This window comes from Nicotiana attenuata, chromosome 9 (genome assembly GCF_001879085.1).
Source record: "Nicotiana attenuata strain UT chromosome 9, NIATTr2, whole genome shotgun sequence".
NCBI lineage: Eukaryota > Viridiplantae > Streptophyta > Magnoliopsida > Solanales > Solanaceae > Nicotiana > Nicotiana attenuata.
Window position 1 is genome coordinate 49053547 of NC_031997.1, and position 24966 is coordinate 49078512.

At 43.5% G+C, this 24966-nt stretch overlaps 1 protein-coding gene across 1 annotated transcript; it reads right to left on the reverse strand.

The window, feature by feature from the left end:
• On the reverse strand, positions 21032–24399 carry LOC109232419 (beta-amylase 1, chloroplastic-like). Its single transcript, XM_019398179.1, has 4 exons — positions 23697–24399; positions 22327–22537; positions 22116–22226; positions 21032–22021 (listed from the first exon to the last, which is right to left on the reverse strand). The coding sequence occupies exons 1-4, from the start codon at positions 24296–24298 to the stop codon at positions 21215–21217; spliced, it is 1731 nt and encodes a 576-aa protein (XP_019253724.1). The 5' UTR covers positions 24299–24399; the 3' UTR covers positions 21032–21214.

Below are 24966 nucleotides of genomic sequence, written 5' to 3' on the forward strand. Positions count from 1 at the left end.
ATTGGGAGAATTAAAGATACTAAGTGGCCCAGGCCAATACAGACCGATCCCTCCCAAGGAACCCGAACTTGATATGCAAGTATCATGTCACACATGGCCATAGAACGGAGGATTGCAGGCAGCTAAGGGAGGAAGTGGCTAGGTTATTCAATGAGGGCCACCTTCGAGAATTCCTAAGTGATCGGGCTAAGAATCACTTTAGGGAAAGGGATGCAGGCAGAAAGAACGAACCTGAAGAACCTCAACATGTCATTCACATGATCATCGGTGGAGCCGACATCCCACTGGAACCAATATTCAAATGCACCAAAATATCCATCACAAGGGAGAAACGGACTCGGGATTATTTACCCGAGGACACACTCACATTCAGCGAACATAACATCGAGGCTTTATCTCAACCTCACAACGATGCACTGGTAATTTCTATCCTTTTAAATAAAGTTCAAGTTAAACGTGTTCTCGTGGATCCAGGTAGCTCGGCAAATATAATCAGGTCCAAGGTCGTGGAGCAGCTCGGGCTGCTCGATCAAATCATACTGGCATCTCGGGTCTTGAATGGCTTTAACATGGCAAGCGAAACGACAAAAGGAGAAATCATCCTTCCAGTCAACGAGGACGGAACCATACAAGACACCAAATTTCATGTCATTGAAGGTGACATGACATATAATGCTTTGCTCGGAAGGCCGTGGATCCATAGCATGAGGGCGGTGCCATCGACTCTCCACCAAATGATGAAGTTCCCAACGAAGGATGGCGTGAAAACAGTATATGGAGAACAACATGCAGCAAAGGAGATGTTTGCAGTGCATGACTTGACACCGGAATCGACGTCATTATCAGAAAAGTCGAAGGACAAACAGGCGGCCAAATAGCAATTACAGCTCGTGCTCTCGGTTGATCCCGAGGGACAAATGTCCGTTGAACAGGTGGTTGGGGACGAAGGAGAAGATTTCCTCACTCCCCGAACTTTCGTTGCCCCGAGGAATCAGATGCAACTAAATCCACAATCGAAGAACTCGAACATGTCATATTAATCGAGCGTCTTCCGGCATAAAAGGTATACCTGGGGACGGGGCTAACCCCCGAAATCAGGAAAAAACTCATTCAATTTCTCATCGATAATATTGATTGCTTTGCTTGGTCCCATTTAGAAGTGACATGGATCCCACCCGAGATAACTACCCATCAACTAAGTGTCGATCCCAGATTTAAACCGGTGAAGCAAAAGAGGAGACCTCAGTCCGAGGTAAAGCATGCATTCATCAAAGAAGAGGAAACCAAACTTCTCAAAATAGGGTCCATCAGGGAAGTAAAATATCCTGAATGGCTAGCTAACGTAGTGGTAGTCCCTAAAAAAGGGAATAAACTTAGAATGTGTGTAGATTACAAAGATTTGAACAAAGCATGACCTAAAGATTCTTTCCCATTGCCCAACATCGATAGCCTGATCGATGCTACGGCCAGCCACGAGATCCTTACTTTTCTCGACGCCTACTCCGGGTACAACCAAATTCAAATGAACCTGGAAGACTGGGAGAAAACTTCAGTCATCACCAAGTATGGAACGTACTGCTATAAGGTAATTCCCTTCGGGCTAAAAAATGCAGGAGCCACATATCAATGTTTAGTTAATAAGATGTTCGAACATCAAATAGGCAAATCCATGGAAGTTTACATTGATGACATGCTAGTTAAGTCCCTCCGCGCAGAGGACCATTTGACCCATTTGCAGGTGACATTTGACATCCTTAAAAAGTATAACATGAAGCTCAACCCCGAGAAATGCGCTTTTGGAGTGGGCTCGGGCAAGTTCTTGGGCTTCATGGTATCAAACAGAGGCATCGAGATCAATCCCCATAAAATCAAAGCCATTGAAGAGACCACCGTGGTGAACAATGTGAAAGCCGTGCAACGGCTAACCGAACGGATAGCTGCCCTAGGCCGATTTATCTCGAGGTCATCGGATCGGAGCCATCACTTCTTTTCCCTGCTCAAAAAGAAGAATAGCTTCACATGGACCCCGGAATGCCAGCAAGCCCTGGAAGAATTAAAACGGTATCTCTCGAGCCCGCCCTTGCTCCATACTCCAAAGGAGGATGAAACCCTCTACTTGTATATGTCTGTACCCGAGGTAGCGGTATGTGACGTGTTGGTTCGAAAAGAGCAAGGTACACAATTTCCTGTCTATTATGTGAGTCGAACTCTAGGGGATGCTGAAACCAGGTACCCACATTTGGAAAAATTAGCTCTTGCATTAATAAGCGCTTCTAGGAAATTAAAACCATATTTTCAATGCCATCGTATATGTGTACTGACCACATATCCGCTTTGAAATGTCTTGCATAAGCCCGAATTATCAGGTAGGTTGGCTAAGTTGGCCATCGAACTTGGAGGATATGATATCGAATATCAGCCTCGAACGGCCATCAAGTCTCAAATTTTGGCAGACTTTGTGGCCGACTTCACGCCTGCCCTTGTACCCGAAGTAGAAAAGGAACTCTTGTTAAAAATGGGTACATCGACGGGGGTTTGGGCCCTCTTCACAGACGGTGCCTCGAATGTGAAAGGGTCCGGGCTCGGCATCATTTTGAAACCGCCTACGGGCAGTGTTATTAGACAATCTATTAAAACTTCTAAATTGACTAACAATGAGGTTGAGTATGAAGACATGATTGCAGGTCTTGAACTAGCCAAGGCCTTGGAGCAGAGGTCATCGAGGCAAAGTATGATTCCCTTTTTGGTGGTAAACCATGTAAATGGAAGCTTCGAGGTTCGAGACGATCGAATGCAAAGGTACTTGGACAAACTTCAAATGACGCTGCACAGCTTCAAGGAATGGACACTGGACCACGTACCTCGAGAACAGAATAGCGAGGCCGATGCACTAGCAAACTTGGGATCATCAGTCGAAGAAGACGATATCATCCCGGGGGCTGTCATCCAGCTATCGAAGTCAGTGATCGAAGAAGGCCATGCAGAGATTAACTCAACAAGCCTGACATGGTACTGGAGGAATAAGTACATTGATTACTTACAGCATAGGAAGCTCCCCACGGACCCAAAGGAATCAAGAACACTACGAGCCAAAACGGCTCGATTCTCGCTTGATGAGAATCGAACATTGTACAGAAGAACCTTCGATGGACCACTGGTAGTGTGCTTGGGACCCGGGGATATAGACTATGTACTACGGGAAATCCACGAGGGCTCCGGTAGGAACCATTCTGGTGCAGACTCTCTGGTTCGCAAGGTGATCAGAGCAGGATATTATTGGGATAACATGGAAAAAGATACCAAGGAGTTCGTTCGAAAGTGTGATAAGTGCCAGAGATTTGCGCCAATGATTCATCAACCCGGTGAACAACTCCACTCGGTCCTATCCCCGTGGCCATTCATGAAATGGGGGATGGACATCGTCAGCCCCCTACCAACGGCGCCAGGTAAAGCTAGATTCATTTTGTTTATGACTGACTACTTCTCAAAATGGGTTGAAGCGCAGGCCTTCGAGAAGGTTAGAGAAAAAGAGGTCATCAATTTCATATGGGATCATATCATATGTCGGTTCGGGATACCCGCTGAAATAACATGTGACAATGGGAAGCAGTTCATCGGCAGCAAAGTCACAAAGTTCCTCGAAGACCATAAAATCAAAAGGATCCTATCAGCAACCTTATCACCCAAGTGCAAATGGTCAGGCCGAGTCCACCAACAAAACCATTATTCGAAACTTGAAGAAAAGGTTAGATGATGTAAAGGGGAAATGGAGAGAAGTGTTGCCCGAGGTACTATGGGCATATCGGACAACGGCAAAGTCAATCACGGGAGAGACCCCGTTTTCTTTGGTATATGGGACCGAAGCTTTGATCCCAGTCGAAGTTGGTGAGACTAGAGCCAGGTTTCAACATGGCATCGAAGACTAAAATCATGAAGCGATGAACACTTCTCTCGAGCTGCTGGACGAAAAGCGGGAGGCCGCATTAATTTGAATGGCCGTGCAAAAACAAAGGATCGAGAGGTATTACAACAGAAGGACAAACCTTCGACATTTCAGAGTCGGGGACTTAGTCCTAAGGAAAGTCACTCTTAACACTCGAGACCCAAATGAAGGGAAGCTAGGTCCCAATTGGGAAGGACCGTACCGTGTCCTCGGAGTCATAGGTAAAGGATCCTACAAACTCAACACAATGGAAGGCGAGCAACTACTAAATAATTGGAACATATCAATGCTCAAGCAATATTACTGCTGAGCTCGAAGACCTTGGGTTTGAAAGCATACGTTGCACTCCTTTTCTCTTGGATCGGGTTTTATCCCAAATGGGTTTTACCGGCAAGGTTTTTAACGAGGCAACACTTATATGCTACCTAAGGGTCACTCAACAAGTATTAAGGGCTTCTTTTTAATCAACCTCGAATACTGGGGGGGGCATCACCCTCGGAGGTTATAGCTTTGAGAAAGATATTCCGCGCCCAAGAGGGCCTCAGCAGGAAAACTTTGTAATGGGCCAAACGGTCAAATGAACCGTGTCCATATAGAATAATCGAGCCCCGATGGCAAAACATGTACGCATGTATTAACTATTTGAAGAAGCATTTTTGTTATATCAAAAATACTTGTATCTCATACGAACTCTACACTTACAATCCTACGGGAAACGGCTCAAGGGCCAAAGCACCCCGAAATACCCGGGCACTGTCATTGACAGTCAATATAAGACCTCAAAGAGGCATCATAAGACCTCATTGAAGCACCCCCCTCCCCGAAACGAAGGCCAAGGCTAACTCACTCGGGGACTAACTTTTCGAACAAGTTCGGAAAGTTATCGGGAAACCAGTCCAAGCGACATACCCGGAGGCTACGGCCATACTAAAAACTACGGTCATATAAAGGCTACGGCCAGATAATGCGGCTCGGAGACGTCCGACTTCCACTATAAGTTGAGGCCTTCAAACACTTTGTAGTAACCGGTAATATTAGGCTACCCTCGGCAAAAGCAAAATATAAGGGGCCTCGATAGATTCGGCCCCCGTAAAATCTAAGGGCTTCGATAAATCAGCCCTCGAACAATCCAAAAGGCTTCGATAACATCAGCCTTCAGAAAACCCTTAAGAGGCATTTGATTATGTCCATGACTAATAAGGTTGAGATACGTCGAGCCTTCGAAAAACCCAACGGGTACAAAAAACATGCTAAGGCATAATTAAAATTTTACCAAGTCTTTAGCCGAAATGCGGGAAAAACTATATAGCCATTTTTAGAGGCAGAAACGGCCCAATTAAAAGAGCCTAAGGGCCAAACTAAAAGAGACTAAGGGCCAATCTAAAAGAGCCTAAGGGCCAATTGTAAAAAAGAGCCTAAGGGCCGATATACAAAGCCCTAAGGGCCAGCTTAAAAAGAAATATGGGGTCAAAGACCTATGGGAGTCTGAGACCTCGTTCTGGTTTAACTCGGACACAAAGGTCCCGAGCTCGCATCAATTCGACTTTAAGTTTGGCTCGGGGATCATCTAAAACCCTAAGGGGTACGATCTTGGGCAATAAAAGCCTAAGGGCTTATCACGAGTCAAAACTAATACTCGAACTTAATGTGTGAATCATCGAAATTTTTCATGAATGGAGACAAAATAAAAAGTCAACACAAATCAAGAACAGAGCAAAAAGCTACTTTATATTCATCTGGAAAATTTACAAAGAATATTACAACGAGGGGCCCTTATACAAAAATAGAAACCTAATCTATTTTCGGATCCACGTCCCCAGGAGTGTCGTCTTCATCGCCAGCGGCTTTATCTTCTGGAGCCTCTTCCCCTTCGGAGCATCATCTTCACTTTCCTCGTCCCCGGAGCCACTCACCACGTCTTCATCATTAGAGGAGACATGAAACCTAGCATCGGTCCCGTGCCTGTGCTTCGGCTATCTCCCCGGCAAGGTCTAACCCTCGAGCACGGACTTCCTCGAGAGTCTCCCTCCGGCTTTGACACTTAGCCAATTCATTGCTCCATTCAGCTTGAACGGCCGCGGCTTCTCTCTTGTATATAGCGATGGATTTATCGGTAGAGACGATTAGGCGAATCCATGTGAAACATAACCGGAAGGAATTCCATCTGTAGGGGAAATCATAACCTTAGATCCTTCTCTTAATTGTTTATAACTTAATCATAGTTAGTCTTTATTTGCTTAATTGCAGTCGGTCTTAGTTAGTAGAAACATCATCATTTGTTATTCAAAACGTTTGGGAAGTTGATTCCGTAGAATTTCGTAAGCCTAACGAGAGTAATTGATAGGTAGATTCCTTGTGGGTTCGACTCTGGGCTAAATACTCGGATTATATTTGTAACGTCCGCTTAGTCCTTTTTATAAGGCATAGTTGGGCGTGATCAAATTTTGGCGCCGTTGCTGGGGAATTAACGGTGTTATCAATTACAATTGAAAGAAATACAAAAATTCTTAGTGTAGTCAGTTTTCTTCACTTCAAATCTTTACATTGAAATTTTAACATTTGTTGACTTGGTTGTACAGGTGCATGCCTAGAAACTCATCGAGAATTGGTGAAGTATTTGAAGCCTTATCAGATCCCGAGAAAGTTTTCAAGTCCTTGAACCGGGCCAACCGGAAGAATAAACAGCAACAAACAATTGAACAATTCAAACCGGACATGGGGGACAACGTGGTAGACCCAACTGCACCATTAGCGCCAGTGGCACCTCTTGTGCCAGAGGCTGCTCTATATGACTGGGCACAACCCAGAGCTGAAAATCTGGCCACAGCAATTTTAGTCCCACAAATACAGGCTGAATCATTTCAAATCACGAACAGTATGCTGCACCTGTTGCAGAACAAGGGACTATTTTCGGGGTCACAAATCGAAGATGCTCAACAACACTTGAAGAATTTCCTGTCAATCTGCAAAACTCAAAGGCAGACAACGTAACTCAGGAAGCAATCAAGCTGTTGTTGTTTCCCTTCTCAATGACAGGAGCTGCCCAGACTTAGCTAAACTCACTCCCTATTAATTCCATAACGACTTGGGAGGAACTAGTCAAGCAATTTGTGAACAAGTTTCATCCACCCAACAAGGCTGCTCAACAAATTGATGAAATTTTAAGTTTCAAACAGAAACCAATAGAGACACTGCAAGAAATATGGGAACGATTCAAAGGGATGTTGGTTATGTGTCCGCACCACGGTATTCTAGAACGGATGTTGGGGCAGCGATTTTACATGGGTTTGGCAGATGGCGTGAAGGGTAATGTTGATGCTTCAGTTGGTGGAGCATTTTTGAGCAAAACATGGAGAGAAAGCCAGAGTCCGCTTGACAAGATGGCACAGAATTCGGGATGGACAACCAGGAATGCACCTATCACTCCATAGTTCACTCAGTGACCTTAGATCCATCAAACACTATTGCTGAAAACATGGCCACATTAATGACACAGATGAGTATACTAACCAAAAAGGTGGAAGAGTCAGGGCAGAAGCAACAGGTACACATTGTTGATACTACCAATGGGGGCTTTTGCACATCTTGCATTAGTCAGCCAATTGGTAACCAGTGGAATGCAGAAAGTGATCATCATCACTACCCTGAGGACATGAATTATGTGTCTAACTATGGAGGCCAGAGATAGGGTGGTCAAAATTGGGGCCAACAACAGCAGCTATACAGGCCAGGCCAGCCACAGCTCAACAATGGAAACATGGGAGGTATGAGACCTTACAATAATATGGCGCCTTATCAAAGGCCACAGGGATATAATAATCAAAATCAGCAGCAGGGGTATCACCCTCCTCAGCAGCAGCATGGTGGACGGCAGGAAGATGGGTTTGCTAGACTCGAGGCAATGATGCAGCAGGTTATTGGGTCAAATGCAAAAATCAGTTAAAGAGTAGATGCACATGATTCAGCTATCAAGATTATTGAAGTGCAGATGGGACAAATTTCGATGTCTTTGAATAATCGTCCTCATGGGACATTACCTGCAGACACTCAAATAAATCCAAAAGATTAAGGCCCGAAGCAGCTGATGGCAGTGAGTCTACATAATGGCAGAGACTTAGACTTGGAGCAAGAAAGGTCTCGAGAAAGCAGACAGGCTGAGACACTTATACCAGTGCCCATTGAGCTAGATGAGTCAATGAAACTGACAGAGGTGACAGTACAACCTGCCCAGGAAGAACATAACATTCAGATTGAGGCTGAGAAAGAAGCTGAGACAACCCAGGAACCGGTAGTTGAGGTGACAGCTGACAAAGAGCAATCCCAAATTATTGGGAAGAAGAGACCTCCCGCACCATTCCCACAGAGGCTGGCCAAGTACCAAAATGAGGAACAATACAAAAAATTCTTGGAGATGCTGAAACAAATCCAGGTAAATATTCCATTGATTGATGCTTTGAAAGAGATGCCTGGCTATGCAAAAATGATGAAGGACTTGATGTCCCGAAAATCCGATTTCCAAGACTTGGCCACGGTGACTCTTACTCAGACCTGCAGTGCGGTGGTGACTAGACCAATTGCTGAGAAGCTATCTGACCCAGGGAGTTTCACAATTCCCTGCACTATTGGTAACTTTGCTTTCTTATGCCCCTGGCGATCTATAAGAGGTTGGGGATTGGAAGAGCTAGACCCACTTCGATGTTGTTGTAGCTGGCGGACAGGACCGTGAAAAGACCCTCTGGTATCTTGGATGATGTGTTGATTCAGGTAGGAAAATTTGTGTTCCTTGCAGATTTTGTGATTCTAGATTGCAAGGTGGATGAAGAGATTCCCATAATTTTGGGAAGGCTGTTCTTGGCCACTGGGAGAGCTCTAATTGATTGTGAGACTGGGGAGCTCAAGATGAGGTTGAACGATGAAGAGATAACATTCAATGTGCAGAAATCTATAAGGCGACCAAGTGAATTCGCCAATTGTTCGCTTATTGATGCCGTGGATGTAATCGTAGAAGCCGATGATGAGATGCTGACTATTGAGGACCCTCTTGCTGCATGTCTGGTAAATTTAGATGAGGTGAATGGGGAAAAACTAGCAGAATGGGTGTTGGCTTTAGAGGGCAGAGGGTTCTGGGATAGAACTCTTGAATTTGAGTCCCTGCACTTAGAAAACAGAGAAACTCCTCCAGCCAAGCCTTCCGTAGAAGAACCACCAAAGCTGGAACTGAAGCCACTGCCCGCCCATCTCGGGTATGAGTTCCTAGGACCTAACTCCACATTACATGTTATTATCTCATCTAGTCTGTTAGATGTGCAGGCACAACAACTTTTGCAGGTACTCAAGGAGTGTAAGACTGCCATTGGGTGGACCATGGCAGACATTAAGGGGATCAGCCCGGCCTATTGTATGCATAAAATTCTGCTGGAAGAGGGACACAAACCTTCCAGGGAACACCAAAGAAGGCCGAACCCTAACATGAAGGAAGTGGTGAAGAAAGAAGTGATAAAGTGGTTGGATGCAGGAATCATTTTTCCAATCTCTGACAGCAGCTGGGTTAGCCCGGTGCAATATGTGCCTAAGAAGGGTGGCATGACGGTGGTAAAAAATGATAACAATGAATTGATCTCTACGAGAACCGTCACGGGCTGGAGAATTTGCATGGACTACAGAAAGTTAAATCTGGCCACCCGGAAAGACCACTTTCCACTTCCCTTCATTGATCAGATGCTAGATAGATTGGCAGGGAGGTCTCACATTTGTTTTCTGGATGGGTACTCAGGGTACAATCAAATCTCCATTGCACCAGAGGACAGAGAAAAGACCTCCTTCACTTGCCCATATGGCATTTATGATTTTCAGAGGATGCCGTTTGGCCTATGCAATGCACCCGCCACATTCCAAAGGTGCATGATGGCCATATTCACTGACATGGTAGAGGACATAATGGAGGTATTCATGGATGATTTCTCAGTGGTGGGGAACTCATTCGATCAGCGCCTTATAAATCTGACCCGTGTGCTGAAACGGTGTATTGAGACTAACCTGGTTCTTAATCGGGAGAAGTGCCATTTCATGGTACAAGAGGGCATAGTCTTGGGACACCGGGTATCAAGTAAAGGAATCGAGGTGGATCGCGCTAAAGTTGACGTGATAGCAAAGCTGCCACCTCCAACTTCAGTCAAGGCAATCAGGAGCTTCCTTGGGCATGCCGGTTTCTACCGGAGATTCATAAGAGACTTTTCAAAAAATTCCAGCCCTCTTTGTAAGTTGTTAGAAAAAGATCACCCCTTCTTGTTTTCTGATGATTGCAGGGTAGCATTCGAGGAGTTGAAAAAGAGGCTGGTCACAGCACCCATCATTGTTGCCCCCGACTGGGAGCAACCATTCGAACTCATGTGTGACGCCAATGACTACGCAGTGGGGTAGTGCTGGGACAGCGGAAAGAAAAGCTAATGCATCCAATCAACTATGCTAGTAGAACGCTGAGTGAAGCCCAGTTGAACTGCACTGTGACTGAGAAGGAGATGTTGGATGTGGTGTTTGCTTTCGACAAGTTCAGATCATACCTGATTGGCTCTAAGGTAATTGTATACACTGATCATGCAGCTCTTAGGTACTTGATTGAGAAGAAGGAGTCTAAACCGTGCCTGATTTGTTGGGTGCTATTTCTGCAAGAGTTCGACCTCGAAATTTGTGATCGTAAGGGCACGGAGAACCAAGTCACTGACCATCTATCACGACTTGAGGGAGCTGAAAACCCAGTAGAGGTTGAGGACATTCTGGAAACCTTTCCAGACGAGCAACTGCTCGCTACAAGTCTTGAGGAAGTGCCATGGTATGCAGACTTTGCAAACTACCTGGCAATCGGTATAGTTCCCTGTGACTTTTCTTCTGTACAAAAGAAAAAGTTTTATCGTGACTGCCGTATGTATTATTGGGATGAACCTTATCTATTTCGAATATGTGTTGACAATATGATCCGGAGGTGTGTCCCTGAGATAGAACAACCTTCTGTTTTGCAGGCATGTCATGCATCGACGTATGGAAGGCATTTTGGAGGAGTCAGGACAGCCGCAAAAGTGCTAGAGGCCGGTTTCTTTTGGCCAACAGTGTTTAAGGATGCACATCAATGGGTGAAGGGCTATAATGAATGTCAGCAAATCGGGAACATTTCCCATCGCCATGAGATGCCCATGAACCCAATTCAAGAGGTGGAAGTGTTCGATGTCTGGGGGATTGACTTCATGGGCCCCTTCATCAGCTCCTTTGGCTATAAATACATAGTTGTTGTTGTAGATTACGTGTCCAAATGGGTAGAAGCTGCAGCATTTCCCACTAATGATGCAAGAGTGGTGGAGGGGTTTTTGAAGAACAGCATATTCACCCGTTTTGGGACCGCGAGAGCTATTATCAATGACAGAGGCACCCACTTCTGTAATCGAACCTTCGAGAAGTTGCTTGCGAAGTATGATCTGCGCCACAAGGTGGCAACACCATATCACCCGCAGACCAGTGGACAGGTGGAAGTGTCCAATAGAGAGATAAATAGTGTATTGACCAAGACTGTAAACGCCACAAGAACTGATTGGGCGAAAAATCTAGATGATGCACTCTGGGCCTATAGAACTGCTTTTAAAACACCAATTGGTATGTCATCATATAAGTTGGTGTTTGGGAAGGCCTGCCACTTACCAGTGGAACTTGAACATAAAGCTTGGTGGGCACTGAAACAGCTGAACCTAGACATTGAGCGGGCACAACGAGAATCACTGAATTGCATGAGCTTGACAAGTTCCGATATCTAGCTTTTGATAGCACAAGGTTGTACAAGGAAAGAATGAAGAGGTTGCACAACCAGAATATTGTTGAGCGACATTTCAACCCCGGGGACAAGGTATTGCTCTATAACTCAAGATTAAGGCTATTCCCGGGTAAGCTCAAGTCATGATGGTCTGGTCTATTTCGAGTGGTCGAAGTATTCCCTTCAGGGGCTGTAGAGATTGCCTCAGAGAAAGACTCTCACACGTTTAGAGTCAATGGGCAGAGATTGAAGCTATATGTAGACATGAATGAACCAAAAGAAGTGACAGATATCCACCTGACGGAACCTCAGAGGTCGAGCAAACCATAAATGCGCTTATCTGCGTCGTGCCGCGACGTTAAATCAAGCGCTGCGTGGGAGGCAACCCATGAATGTTGTTGTTTTTATTTTCTTATGTAACCTTCTAAAAAAAATCATCGCACCGCGGCTCGACCGCGGTCAATGACGAGTAGTCTGCCTGGACTTTGCTCGACCCACCGCAACCGCGGTCAAACGAAAACATTCTACCTCAGGTATTTTCTTTCACCGCGACCGCGGCGGTTCGCTAAAATCCGTTGCCCAGGTAAGTAAAAATTTCGGTTTTTTTTATTTTTTTTCTTCTCCCCCTTTTAATTTCATTAAAACACCCGCCCCCCTCACTTTCCCCATCTCCTCTCTCTCTCTAAACCCTAAACTCACATCTTCCTCCTCTCTTCTTCTTCTTCTTCACTTCTCTCACTCCCCCAATCTCCATTCATCTCACTCTCTCTTCCATCAAGGTATTTCACTCCCCCTATCTCTTATATTGTATTTCTTTTGTTTTAGTTTTTATGTTAGTTCAATGTTGTAATTGTGTAGTATTTCTAGTAGATTTTTTGTTTTTTTTTCTTTTCTTTTGATTTTCGTTTTTGTTGATTGCTTGTTAATGGGTGATGTGCACAATGTTGAAGAGTGGTGTGTGCACCACGTTGTAGAGAAGTGTATGTCGTGGGTGTTAAACTAATTGTGTGGGGTGAAATGGTGAAGTACAAATTGTTGATTTGGGGGATGAATTGAGGTATCCATGAGGGCTAAATGTGTTAGGATAGTGCCTTGCTCACAAGGTGTTTGTGGAATTATCCCAATGGTGTTCTAAGGGCTAATGTGTCCTTGATAGTGGTGAAGTCTGAGTAACCACCTAAGGTTCGCACAACTCAACCCCTCACTGATAGGAGCCTCTGTCTGTTTTGGCAGGTACAATGCATCCATCTAGGAAGAGACGCGCCACAGGGTCCTCTGCTAGTGGACCGGGCAGCTCTTCTAGAGCTAGGGGTCAAGCTAGTGCGGCCCAGTTTGACCGCGCTAGGTTTGTCTCCAAGCCAGCTGAGGACCGTATAATGCCAAGGCAGCCAAGAAACTGTTACCGGATGTGCATATTGATGGACCATCCTTGCAGGCGGAATGCCCAAATATATTTAATGAGTTGAGGAGGTGCCAGCTAGACATTTTCTTTGATGAACCAGAGGAGGTGAACGTACAGATGGTTAGGGAATTCTATGCTAACTGCCCGGAGCAGTCAATGGGGTAGTTACAGTGCGCAACACCCGTGTAGATGCATCACTTGAGGCAATCCGCGGAGTGTACCAGCTGCCAGTTTTCACGGGGGATACAGATAATTATCTTATTTATCGCCACCCAAATGTCTGGTGGGCACGGATTCTTGAGACAATATGTATGCCAGACAGAGAGTATATATAGATTAAGCACCGGATCACACTGAACTCCAGTCTCTCAATTGGGAGGCTAAGTGTTGGCTCATAATTATCAACAGCCGGTTGCTGCCCTCCAGCAACACTACTGATGTCAATGGGCCACGAGCAGCAGCTATCTACTATTTTATGACCCACCAGAATTTTGATATCGCCAAGCTCCTTCATGATGAGATGTTCATCCGCTCTCCAGAAGTACTAAAGGGGTTTTACTTCCCCTCTCTGGTTACAAAGCTTTGCCGCACTGCACGAGTCCCTGAAAATCCCAGAGTAGATGGGAAACTGCCTGTGAAAGCCCCATTCCGGGCTAGCAAGATAACAGTGGGGAGAGAGCCGGTAGTGGTAGTTGATGATGATGATGATGAAGCTGATGAGGTTGCTGAGGACACTGCTGTCCCACCACCACCGAGAGATGATGAGGTGGGCCGATCACAGCCCCGCCGAGGTACCCGTGTGACAGCCCTGGAGCAAGAAATGGCTGGTCTCCGCACTTCTGTCACTGACCTGGGCACCAAAGTTGACACTCTGACCACTCAACAGGCCAAGTCAGAGAAAATGATTATGGGATGGCTTCGAGCGCTAGGACGAGCATGCCACCTCGATCCTGGCACTGTCTCCGATCAGGATTGAGCTTCAGGGAAGTCCCCTTACCTTACTCTGCTTTATATTTGTTGACATGGGGACATGCCAAAATTTTAAGTGTGGGGTGGGGGATGGCTGTTTTTGTAAAATGATTGTATAACTTTGTATGATATTGCTTTCTTTTTGATTGTTTGTCATTCTAGGGTCATGTTAGTTAACTTCGACTTGGCCCGAAGACGGACACCTTTCGACAGGTCTCTTGAGGGACATTAGACGAACCAAAAAAGATTTTTTATTTTAGGTAGTGTAGTAACTCCCCCTTGGTTTTTCTTTGGGCCACGGTTCTTTTCCAAGGGTTTAGCTTGAACCGGGTGTAGGTAGTTTTTTTTAATTTTGTTTTTAGTTTTTAGTTAGTATTGATGGGCTACGAGCTGAAATAGAAAGAGAAACCCTTGGCGTTAATACACCTTAACACAGTAGACACTAGAGTGTAACGCTTAGTATCAGTGGTTGACTCTTGCTAAAGTGCCTTAAATTTGTATGTTTCTAACTGACTTGAACAATCAAAAGAGAGTGTCTTGATAAACCAATCTGGAGTGATTCATGTGCCATGTGTGTGTGAGCTGTACTGTATTCTATGCTTTACATTTGATGCCTAGAACTTGCCCTGTGTGTTTGCAAAGCGAAATAGTAGCTTCATTCAGTCTTGGAAGTGATATAGGCATTTCTTTGTTAAGCCAGATATATAAAGTAGACCCAGCTAAATATAATACATCGTAGTTAACCCAGTTGAGCCTATAAGCCTATTTCTTTGGCAACCACATTGCGAACCTTACCCAATTGTTTGAATAGCCATCTGTTTGAACCCCTTTTACCTCCCCTGAGCACTTGAATGGCCTTGAAATATGCAAAAGTTAAAGTGTGGGGTGGTGGTTTGGTTTTTGAGTGGAACCAATGAAATAGAGGAAAGGTGCAGTTTTTGGAAAACTAAAAGAAGAAGCACCACTTAAAAAAAAAAGAGAGAATGAATAAATGTAGTAGTTGATAAGTGGTGGCTTGATACAAATGCACCTAAAGGAAGGGGATGTTATAAACAAAAATATGGTGGAACGTCTGGTTGACATAAGTATGATTTTGGAGGTTAATGTGAGTGTATTAAAAGTGCTTAGGGAGGTTAGTCACTATATCCAAATATATCCTACCCATCCCTTAGCCTACATTACAACCAAGTGAAGTCCTAATTGATCTTAGACTGAATAGGCTCGATTAGTAGAGTAGTACACTACGGGCAAGCCTATGGTGCATCTTTGTGGCATGTGAATGTTCTTTCTGAGAGTGAGCGAATTTTGTCTATCTGAGTTCCTAATTGTTCTTAACAATATTGTTTGTGGAACTACTCTCTTTTGCGACGTGAGGGCATGTGATTCACGAAGGAAAGGTAAGTCTTGATCTCTGTATAGAGTAGTTTGAGTAAGTATGAATATTGCATGGCACGTGAGATTCGACTTTTGAGACAAAGGTTGTTCACTACTAGGTGCAACTTTGGTGAATTGTTCTTGGTGTGATACGTTAAGGGAAAAAGCTTGGGGAAGGAACTTTGATAGAGTGTGGTGGATTGCTCGAGGACTAGCAATGATTTAAGTGTGGGGTGTTGATAATAGGCTATATTGACGATATTTACACCCTAAATATACCATGCTTTATTGTTGTTTGAAAGGTTAAATGATAACAAAATGCTCTAATTGGTGTTCTTTTGCTTCGCAGGGATTAATCCAAGTTAGGAAGAACTATGGAGTGTTTTGGAGGCAATAATGTGGAAAAAAGGCCAATCAAGAAGCACCCGAGCGGAAAGAAGAAAAAAAAGAGGACTGGGCTTGAGCCACCGCGACCGCGGTCGACCGCGGCTGGACCGCGGTAAGCTAATGAAGCGAGGCAGAATGATTAGCTCTCACCGCGGTCGCGGTGAACTGTGCAGCTACCCAGAACTTTTGGGACCAAAGTGTAAATCAGGGAAAACTTATTCCAAACCCTTATAAACTCAAGAAGCTCGCCCAAGAAAGTGGGAAGCTTGTTTTTAGACTATTTTGGAGGCAAGAACAAGTGTGAGAAGAGCAACCAACCATTAGAGTTTTTCTATCTTCTCTTATTATTTCAATTGCACATTATGACCAATTTAGTAGTTTTATCTTGTTTGGTTATGAGTAGCTAATTCCTTAATCTAGGGTTTTGATGGAACCTATTGAAGGATGAACTTCTTGTTATGTTAATATAGTTTGCCCAGTTTAATCTCTATTTGTTCAACTGCGTTCTTGTTGTAGTTAATTGATAGGATCCTCAATTAGTTGTGCCTATTTAGTGTGCATAACTCGGGAGAGAGTGCATATTTAGATAATTGTTGAACAACACCACTCCCAAAGTATATGAGGGATCAATAACTGAGGGTTTAAAGGCGGGATTAGGGATAACGAAGCGTTGGGTGCAATCTAAAGTGAGCTGTAATAAACAGAGCCAGCTAGCGTAACTCGGGAGAGTGCGTCTAGTAAATTGTCGTGATTACTCGGGAGAGATTTACGGTAATAAGAGTGCTCATGATTGATAGAGACGATCAGGCGAATCCATGTGAAACATAACCGGAAAGAATTCCATCAATAGGGGAAATCATAACCTTAGATCCTTCTCTTAATTGTTTACAACTTAATCATAGTTAGTCTTAATTTGCTTAATTGCAGTCAGTCTTAGTTAGTAGAAACATCCTCACTTGTTATTCAAAACGTTTGGGAAGTTGATTACGTAGAATTTCGTAAGTCTAACGAGAGCAATTGATAGGTTGATTCCTTGTGGGTTCGACTCTGGGCTAAATACTCAGATTATATTTGCAACGTCCGCTTAGTCCTTTTTATAAGGCATAGTTGGGCGTGATCAGGGACCTTGCCCGTTGCTTCTCTCTGGGCATCCTCATCACAAGGTAGATTTTCTAGTCCGGAAGGCTCGGTGGGGCTCAACTGGCTTCCTGGTCCGAGTCACCAACGCCGATTCTTCATCATCATTCTCCTCACCATCCGGGGAGTCATGGGCTGAGTCTGTGCCCGTTTGAGCAAACCTTTTCCGCAGCCTTCGAGTGGAGGTTTTCTTGTCTTGAGAGTCTTCGGGTTTCGAGATCCTCTTTCTTTTGTTGTCCTTCTCGAGCTTCGGATTTGAAGACTTGATTTTTTCCCCAAGCAGGGCCGGCCTCATCTCGGACGAATCTCCAAGGCCGTGGTTCTTGGCCTCACATTGGCCCTTCGCCAATTCGCGCCACTTATGCTTGTCATAAGAGGATGTGGCAGCTAGTTTCCTGACCCAATCCTCAAGGTCAAGCACCGCTAGGGGCGCCCAAGCGTCGGCTGCCAAAAGAAAGATGAGAAAGCTATGAAAAGTGAAAGAACATTAATAGAACATGAATAGATACAAAGGAAAATGCAGACTCCACTTACGGTTAAAATTCCACCTCTCCGGGGACGGCATTTTTTCCTCGGGGATGATGTCTGAAGTCCTGACTCTAACAAATCGGCTCATCCAACCTCGATCTGTGGTTTCATCGGTGCTAGCGAAGAAAGACTTCGTGGTTCGGCGCTGCAGCTTGATAAGCCCTCGGAATAACTAGGGCCGATACAACCGAACTAGGTGGCTGAGCGTGAATTCTAAACCCTCGGCCTTCTCAAAGAAATACCGCAACATGATCACGATACGCCAGAACGAAGGGTGAATTTGGCCGAGGGTGACTTCGTATGTCTTGCAGAAGTCAATCACCACTGGATCGAGGGGGGCCAGTGTGAAGGGGTAGGTGTAAACACTCAAAAACCCCTCCTTGTGGGTAGTTATGCTTTCATCGGGCCTCGGGATCTGAACCTTGCGTCCCCCCATCGACAATCCTCCCTCACCTCCTTGATGAGCTGCTTGGTTATCAGGCTAATATATCGTGACACGTGCTCGCATCGGCCCTCGACATATGGAGGATTCTCGATACCGAAGTCCTTCTTGATGATGCAATCACCAGGGGTTATCTCTTCAAGTGTCGGTGGCATCACCGGTTTGGCCGACCGAGAGGCGGAGGAGGATGATGCTTTATCTTTTTTAGGGACCGTCTTGGAAGTTTTGGCCATGGTTGTAAGGTGAGGAATGCGAGTGAACAGGGACTCAGTGTTTCCAGCAATAGCTTGGTATTTTGCAGCGTTTAAAGAGGCGGAGCAAAGAAGTGATTGAAGAAAAAGATGAGGATTGAAAGAGATTGAAGAAAGGTAAAGTTATTTACCAAAGGAAAACGCCTCATATTTATAGAGGGGCAGCGACGGTTCGAAGGCGTTAATGGTCGACTAACACTAGCGTGCATTTAATGTTTTTGGGGAAGCGGGCTGACGAGACGTTTCGGTCACTTCGAACGTTGGCTTCACAAGGATGACGTCATCACTAGAGGTTCGAGAAAATCGAGGTCAGAATCGTTTCCTATCATCTTATTCTAAGAAACGCGGGGACTATCTGTATATGGTCAAAATCGAGGAGTACGATTTTGAAGTCTTAAATCAGGCTATAGGTCCGAGTCCGGGAGACTCGGAGTGGGTGTCGTATCCGGCTAAGGGACACCTACCTCGAGGAAGCTGATCGGATTCCTGGCATGGACTGCATCGAGGGCAGCATTGTCTCGAAGTCAATCAAGAAAGAGCGGGAATTTCTCAAGGACACTTGGATTTGGGCATTAATTATAGGATAAGGGTTGTACGAAATTGTACAGGTACGTACTAGGCTGTTATACACCTATACCAATAGAATTCTTTACCTTTATGAGCAAGGTACTATAATGGGGTTTTCTCCTCCTATATAAAGGGGACCCCATTCATTTTGTAAGACACAGACTGCAATAGAACATTTTTATTCTTCTCTTGTTTAATGTGCTTAGCAATTATTCTTCAGCTTTATTGCCTTTATTTTGTTGTTCATACTTTATTGGTCTTAGCTGACCTCGAGGTCCCTGGATAGACGAGCTCGAGGCCCCTACTGTTCTGATAACATTGATTTGGTCATTATTTCTTTTTACTTAAGCTCAATATAACTCATTTAATCACTAGTATTAGAATATATCACGTATCTTTAAAACCACAAATTATCTTTAATTATTATCACATTTTTCGAGGTAAATAGATTTATCCTTTGTTTTCTTATCATTTAGTTTAACAAAAGCTTAACACCTTTTTTGATCAAACAATTGGGTTGAATCTAAGTCATCTCATCCACAATCAAGCAAACAGAAAAAGAAAAGTATCGCACTTCCCTAATAATACTGCTAATCTGATCCATTTAGCTCCTCGTGAGACATTGTTGATCCAATACCAGATTTTGTCTATTTTAATTTGAAAAAACTTCTTTCCCTGGATGCAATTGTTATAGTAGTACTTTATTCTATAAGGAATATAGGCATTCAAAAAAAAATGAAGTCTTGATATCTTATTAAGTATATCGATTAGAGTCTTATTTTCTACTTGTAATATTTGGGGGCCTAAAATCATTGCTTGGGTTGCTTTACCCTTCAACCGGCGTTGCCTTTAACCAGAGGTCAGCGAGCTCTGGAAAGGAAAAAAAATATTGGTAGGGAGCCGTCTCCCTGATTAATAAATCTTACACAACGATTTCGAATTAGCCGAGGCCTCAATATAAATAACGGACATCGGATGAAAAATAAATAAAGGTATAGCAGTTACCAAAAAAGAAAGCCCCAGTATGCTCAACTTCTACGGATCTTCAAGTCGTGTAGTTGAGGAGTTAAGTTTGTACATAAGAACCATGTGAAATGAAACAAAAAGTCGGCAACTCTCCAAGTTTTGTCTATATGTTAGAATGAAGATGCGTCTGGAACACTCTTTCAACAGTTCCTGGCCACAAAACTTAGACACGAGATTACCAACCCGGCATGATCCCCAAAATAAACAACCAAGGAGAAGTTTCCCAAGGGAAAGAGACCTTACGAGCACGCAGTATTTCGTTAAGGGAGTTCAAAAAAGAAAAAAAATTAAAAATTAAAAAAAATTGTGGCTAGTGAGAATTGAACAAGCAAGCAGCCTAACAAAGGTTTTGAACCCCCTTAACCACTAAATTATGCTTTTAGATAATGTTAAGGGGATTCAAAATATAATATATAGAGATACAAACTTATTTGCCTTATATACAAAACAACAACAACATACCTAATATTATCCCATACCGTGGGGTCTGGGAAAGCTAGTGTGTACGCAAACCTTACCCCTGCCCTGTGACTTGTGAGGATAGAGAGGTTGCTTCCCATAAAGAGGTTGTTACCAATAAATTTTGCTTTATATATACAGCATAATTTTTCGGCAAAGGAGGTTCAATCTGCCCATGCTCACGAGCACATGAAAACCTAATGGACTTCGATAATTGCCACTACTTCCAGCTAAGTCCAAAACTACTTTTGGAGTTTGTGCACGCATCATGTGCTCGGAGGAATGGATTGACCCGTGACCCAAGAATTTAACTAAAGGGAGTCAAAATATAAATAACTAAGCTCGCAAAGAAATCCAGGGAAACCATAAAAGTTAAGAATTAAATCTATATGCGCAGTTAAATTTCCCGACAGAAGGGTGTCAATTGATTTCCCTTGCCAATGAGTGGCTCCGCCACTGGGACTGAAATAAAAAAAATTGCCAGGCTTCGAGCTAAGAAATAATCTCCGTTGTCAGTAACTATTTGAATAGAAGAAAATGACATGGCAAAAGTCTCTTATAGTTTATTTTGGATCTTTTGCGATTGACCATAAAACCGATCTCCTCAGTCCTCATGAAAAATGAGAGAAGGGGACAGGGTAGAGAAAAAGTAGATGGGCAAAGTTTTTAGCAGTACTATCCGAGAATCAAAAGTTGAATTTACTACTCTGAAAATTAAGAATATACTACAGGACTATTTGAGAATCAAGAGTTGGAGCTACTACTGAATTATGTATCATATCATTAAGACATATCTGAGTTTGAAAAATTACACGATAGTATGTTTTACAACATAAGAAGAACGAGAAAGATAAGATCCCGGTAACATACTGAAAAACTGCATGCTACAAGGTATTTTGCGTCCATTTTGCACAAGTTTACAGCCAAGATTTGTTTAGTGCATAAGGGCGACTGCAGCTTCTTGCACTAAAGGCTGAGTTATATGCACAAAATGCTCTGCCTCTTGCTCTAGTTGTTCCCGACAACGGTGCACGTCCTTTCCTTCTTTCATTTTCTTCACAAAAGCGACGAATCGCCTCCAATTATCAGGATGGAACAGGTCTGGATTCATCCTCAAGTATGTAAATGCACACATCTCTCTGTCACTTGATTGATCATCGATACCCAATGAGGATGCTTGAAGGATCTGTTCATGTGCATAGTCGTCATATCGTGGCAATGCATTCTCCCCAGCGAGTGGAACTTGAGCTTCCTGAGTTGCTAATGCCACTTGCCTAACCAACTTCTCAGGTGCACATTGTGCATCTTGTGGCTGCTCATGGTCTCGCATCTCAACACATGTGAAGTTGAAAATTGCACCGTGGCGGGCAAGCATCTGGGCGATGGGAAGGTAACCATCACGGAAACGGGTGTTGTAGTACCCAGCCGTGAGCTCAGGGGCATGGGACCTTGTTCCATAATGCCAGTGAATGCCTGCAATCTTAACCGAAATCTTAACGCCCTTGTTATCGAATGTTGCCTTGGCAGATTGCAATATCCTCTCACCATGGTTCAAAAGCATTTGAGAATACCAAGTGAGGAAGAACTCCCCATATTGACCATCCCATCCACCACCTTCCTTCCTGAAAAAGTTGGTATCTTCTGGCCAATTGTTGTAGTGACCAGCGTCTGTTGGACCTGTGTGTCCCCATTCAGGCTTGCCAAAAGCTTCTGCTGCAGCCTTTAAGCTGCTGATCATGTACTGCCAGGCGAACAATTTATCAGAATAAATCATCGGTGATAATGAAGTCACCAAAACACAGCATAAAAAATGAAAAAAAGAAATTGGTTTATACCTTGTCATAACACTGAAAAGCCCCAATTCCAGGGAATTTCCATGTTCCATCTTGTTCGGGGTAGGATGGGTAACGAAGCTCTCCAGCAGGACCCATTCCAACTTGAATTTCCTACATACACAAATCATTGGAAAAATGTTTTGAGATTTTCTATTCTTAGATCAGCGATATCATGCAGCATAATTCAAAATTGGACTAGCATAAAACTTACCACAATGGTGTCCCCTAGCAGGTTCTCAAATCTATCTCTGAACCCTCTCATGAAATCAGAATAACATTGAACAGGAGTCCTCCCTTTAAGAACTGGAAGTGTGTCACAACCGAGCGATACATATTCATAATTCCTCCTTCCCCACTGATCTGTGTATGCGAGGTCAGGATCCTTCTCCATCTCCTCAACAACCCACCTTGGAAGAGGGATCCTGAAATTTCAAATCTACTATTAAGCACGCCAGAAAACAAAGACTACATAACTCTGATTATTAGCATGGAAGTCAAGTGCATAGCAAGACTCTAAAGTTAATTAACAAAAGAAGATTTCACATTATCTTGACTTTTTTTATTTTATTACAGCTCCTCTTGAAGCGCCCAAGTTCTTTATTTCATGGGTAATTTTGAGCCTTCACGTTTCAAAGTTACCAAGTTAAATGCAACTCAACAAGCTTTAAACATTCAAGCAACACAGTGACTGGAAAGGGCTTTGCTAATATCAAACAGCATGGACCTTGACAATACCAAAGGCGACAATAAACCAATTCAGTGTTTTACTTGCTCAGTACATTCTTGTCGTATGGTAGCCTCCCCTTCACTCCTAGGCAATTAAAAGCTAGGACAATGAGTATTATATGAATGGAGTAGAAACATTTCTATTTTCTTTCCTGTTGTCTTTAACCAGCATCACAAATCAATGTATATAATTAATTACATTTTTCACGTAACACTAAGTCTATTATCTATTACTTGTTGTTATAACTGGTTGTTATACGAATTCTCCATATCCATTTTACTCTATTCAGGTAGATTCCAATTCTAATATCAAGTCACTTGTCATTTAAGGTAAAAATGAGATTCTTTAAATTGGTCAAGTAATGCATTTTGTACTTTCTTCAAATTGATCTGAAAAAAGGTTTTTTCTTTTCAACCAATTTGGCCCCGATTAATCCGAATTCGGGCTAGGAAGTCCCACTTTGAGAATGAAATGTTTCCAATCAAATCCGAATTTCCAGTCAAGGATAGAGGGATATTTTACTAGCCCACCACAACCTTTGCGGGTATCGCAATACAGGTTATCTAGATACTTGAGCAAGTTTACGCTTTGAAACTCCCTTAAAGTTAAGAACAAAATGTCAAAAGTTTTTTTTTTCCCTTTTTCACATATCCAGATCCTAGGGATATTCTATCAAAAAGTATTCCATTTACTTACTCCTATCTGTTTATTTTAAAGTTAATTCGCTTTATCTAGATTTTACACCCCATTGTAATCTGAGAACCACAAATTTGCAGATACTAAATTAAGTCATAGCAACTGCAAATTAATAAAATAACTAAAAGAATAGAGAGTTGAAGAGTGAATGTACGCACGTGCAGGAATCACCGACGTTTCCGCCACATTGATGAAACGACATGACAGCCTGGACTTTGAGCCCATGCTTCTTCGCCATTTCCAATAGCTCAGCGTAACCGCCCCAATTGTATTCCCCCGGCGCGTCTCTCTCCACTAATCCCCACCACACATCCATCATGATCCCTTCCACTCCTGCGCTCTTCAACGCCTGCAAACTCGCGTTCATCGCCTTCTTCCTATTCACCGTATGATCCATCTTCACGCTGTCCAACGGCATCATAACAAACACCGGCACTCCTTTCCCTTTTTCCGGAGAATTCCCGAGCCTATGCTCTCTCTCCACCGCCGTTTCTGCCAGAGCTTCCATTAGTGCTTGACATGCTACCGATAAATCCGGCCGCATTCCTCCTTTCAACGGACTCAACGGCGGAGATGGCGTCGGCGACAACATGTCCACGTCAGCTCCTGTTTTCTGCACCGATACTCTTAGATTCGTCAACGGCGTTCTCCATACAGCTGATGCAGTTGTGTTTCCCTTCGCCGGAACTTCGCCGCCGGTCTCCGCCGTTAACGGTGTTCCTGATAAGGCACCGATCTGGTGTGGCATACTCATCGCCATAATATTCAGAAAATTTTAAAAATTTTTCCAAAAGAGTGAGAACTATATGAAATTTTTTTTTTTGGGCTTTGTTTTGTGTACACTTTGAAGAAGCAAATTGTTGATACTGAACGAGAGGAAGGAAGAAAGTGGAATATTTATAGAGCTCGAGAAATTCAGATAAGATTATAATATAATTATGTAAAGATCTAAAAGGAAACGTTCAATAAACGACACGTGCAAAGTTGGACACGTGGCGAAGAATCAGCGAATGCGGAGGCGACGGCTGCGATTGCTTGATCACGTGAATGGGACGGTGGAACTGCGAGACGCGTGAAGGATCCAGTGAGGATGCAGCTGAAGTATGGGAAGACTAATGGGGAAAAGAGTTCTTCATACTCAATTTTCTCACGTCCAATCAATAAATACAAGTGTGTGGATGATATTTTTATTTAATTTGTAATTTTTAAAGTTAACTTTTATGGATAATAAACTAATGAGTACAAGAGTGAGTTCCCTCTTGGCATTTAAAAGTAAAGAGAGAGATACAACAACAGTAATAAATTCAGTTAAATTTTATAAGTACGGGTTTAGAAAGAATAGTACGTACCTACCCTACTTCTATTCTAGGAGGACAGATAGATTGTTTCCGATGAATCCTCGCTCAAGAGAAGATGAAAAGGAATAGT

Bases quoted from the DNA above. Each gene is read 5' to 3' on its own strand.
- LOC109232419 (XM_019398179.1), bottom strand. From the start codon at position 24,298: ATGGCGATGAGTATGCCACACCAGATCGGTGCCTTATCAGGAACACCG. The intron at 22,538-23,696 runs GTGCGTACATTC...TTGAAATTTCAG, and splicing joins AACGTCGGTGATTCCTGCAC to GATCCCTCTTCCAAGGTGGG. The intron at 22,022-22,115 runs GTATAAACCAAT...TTCGCCTGGCAG, and splicing joins CTTTTCAGTGTTATGACAAG to TACATGATCAGCAGCTTAAA.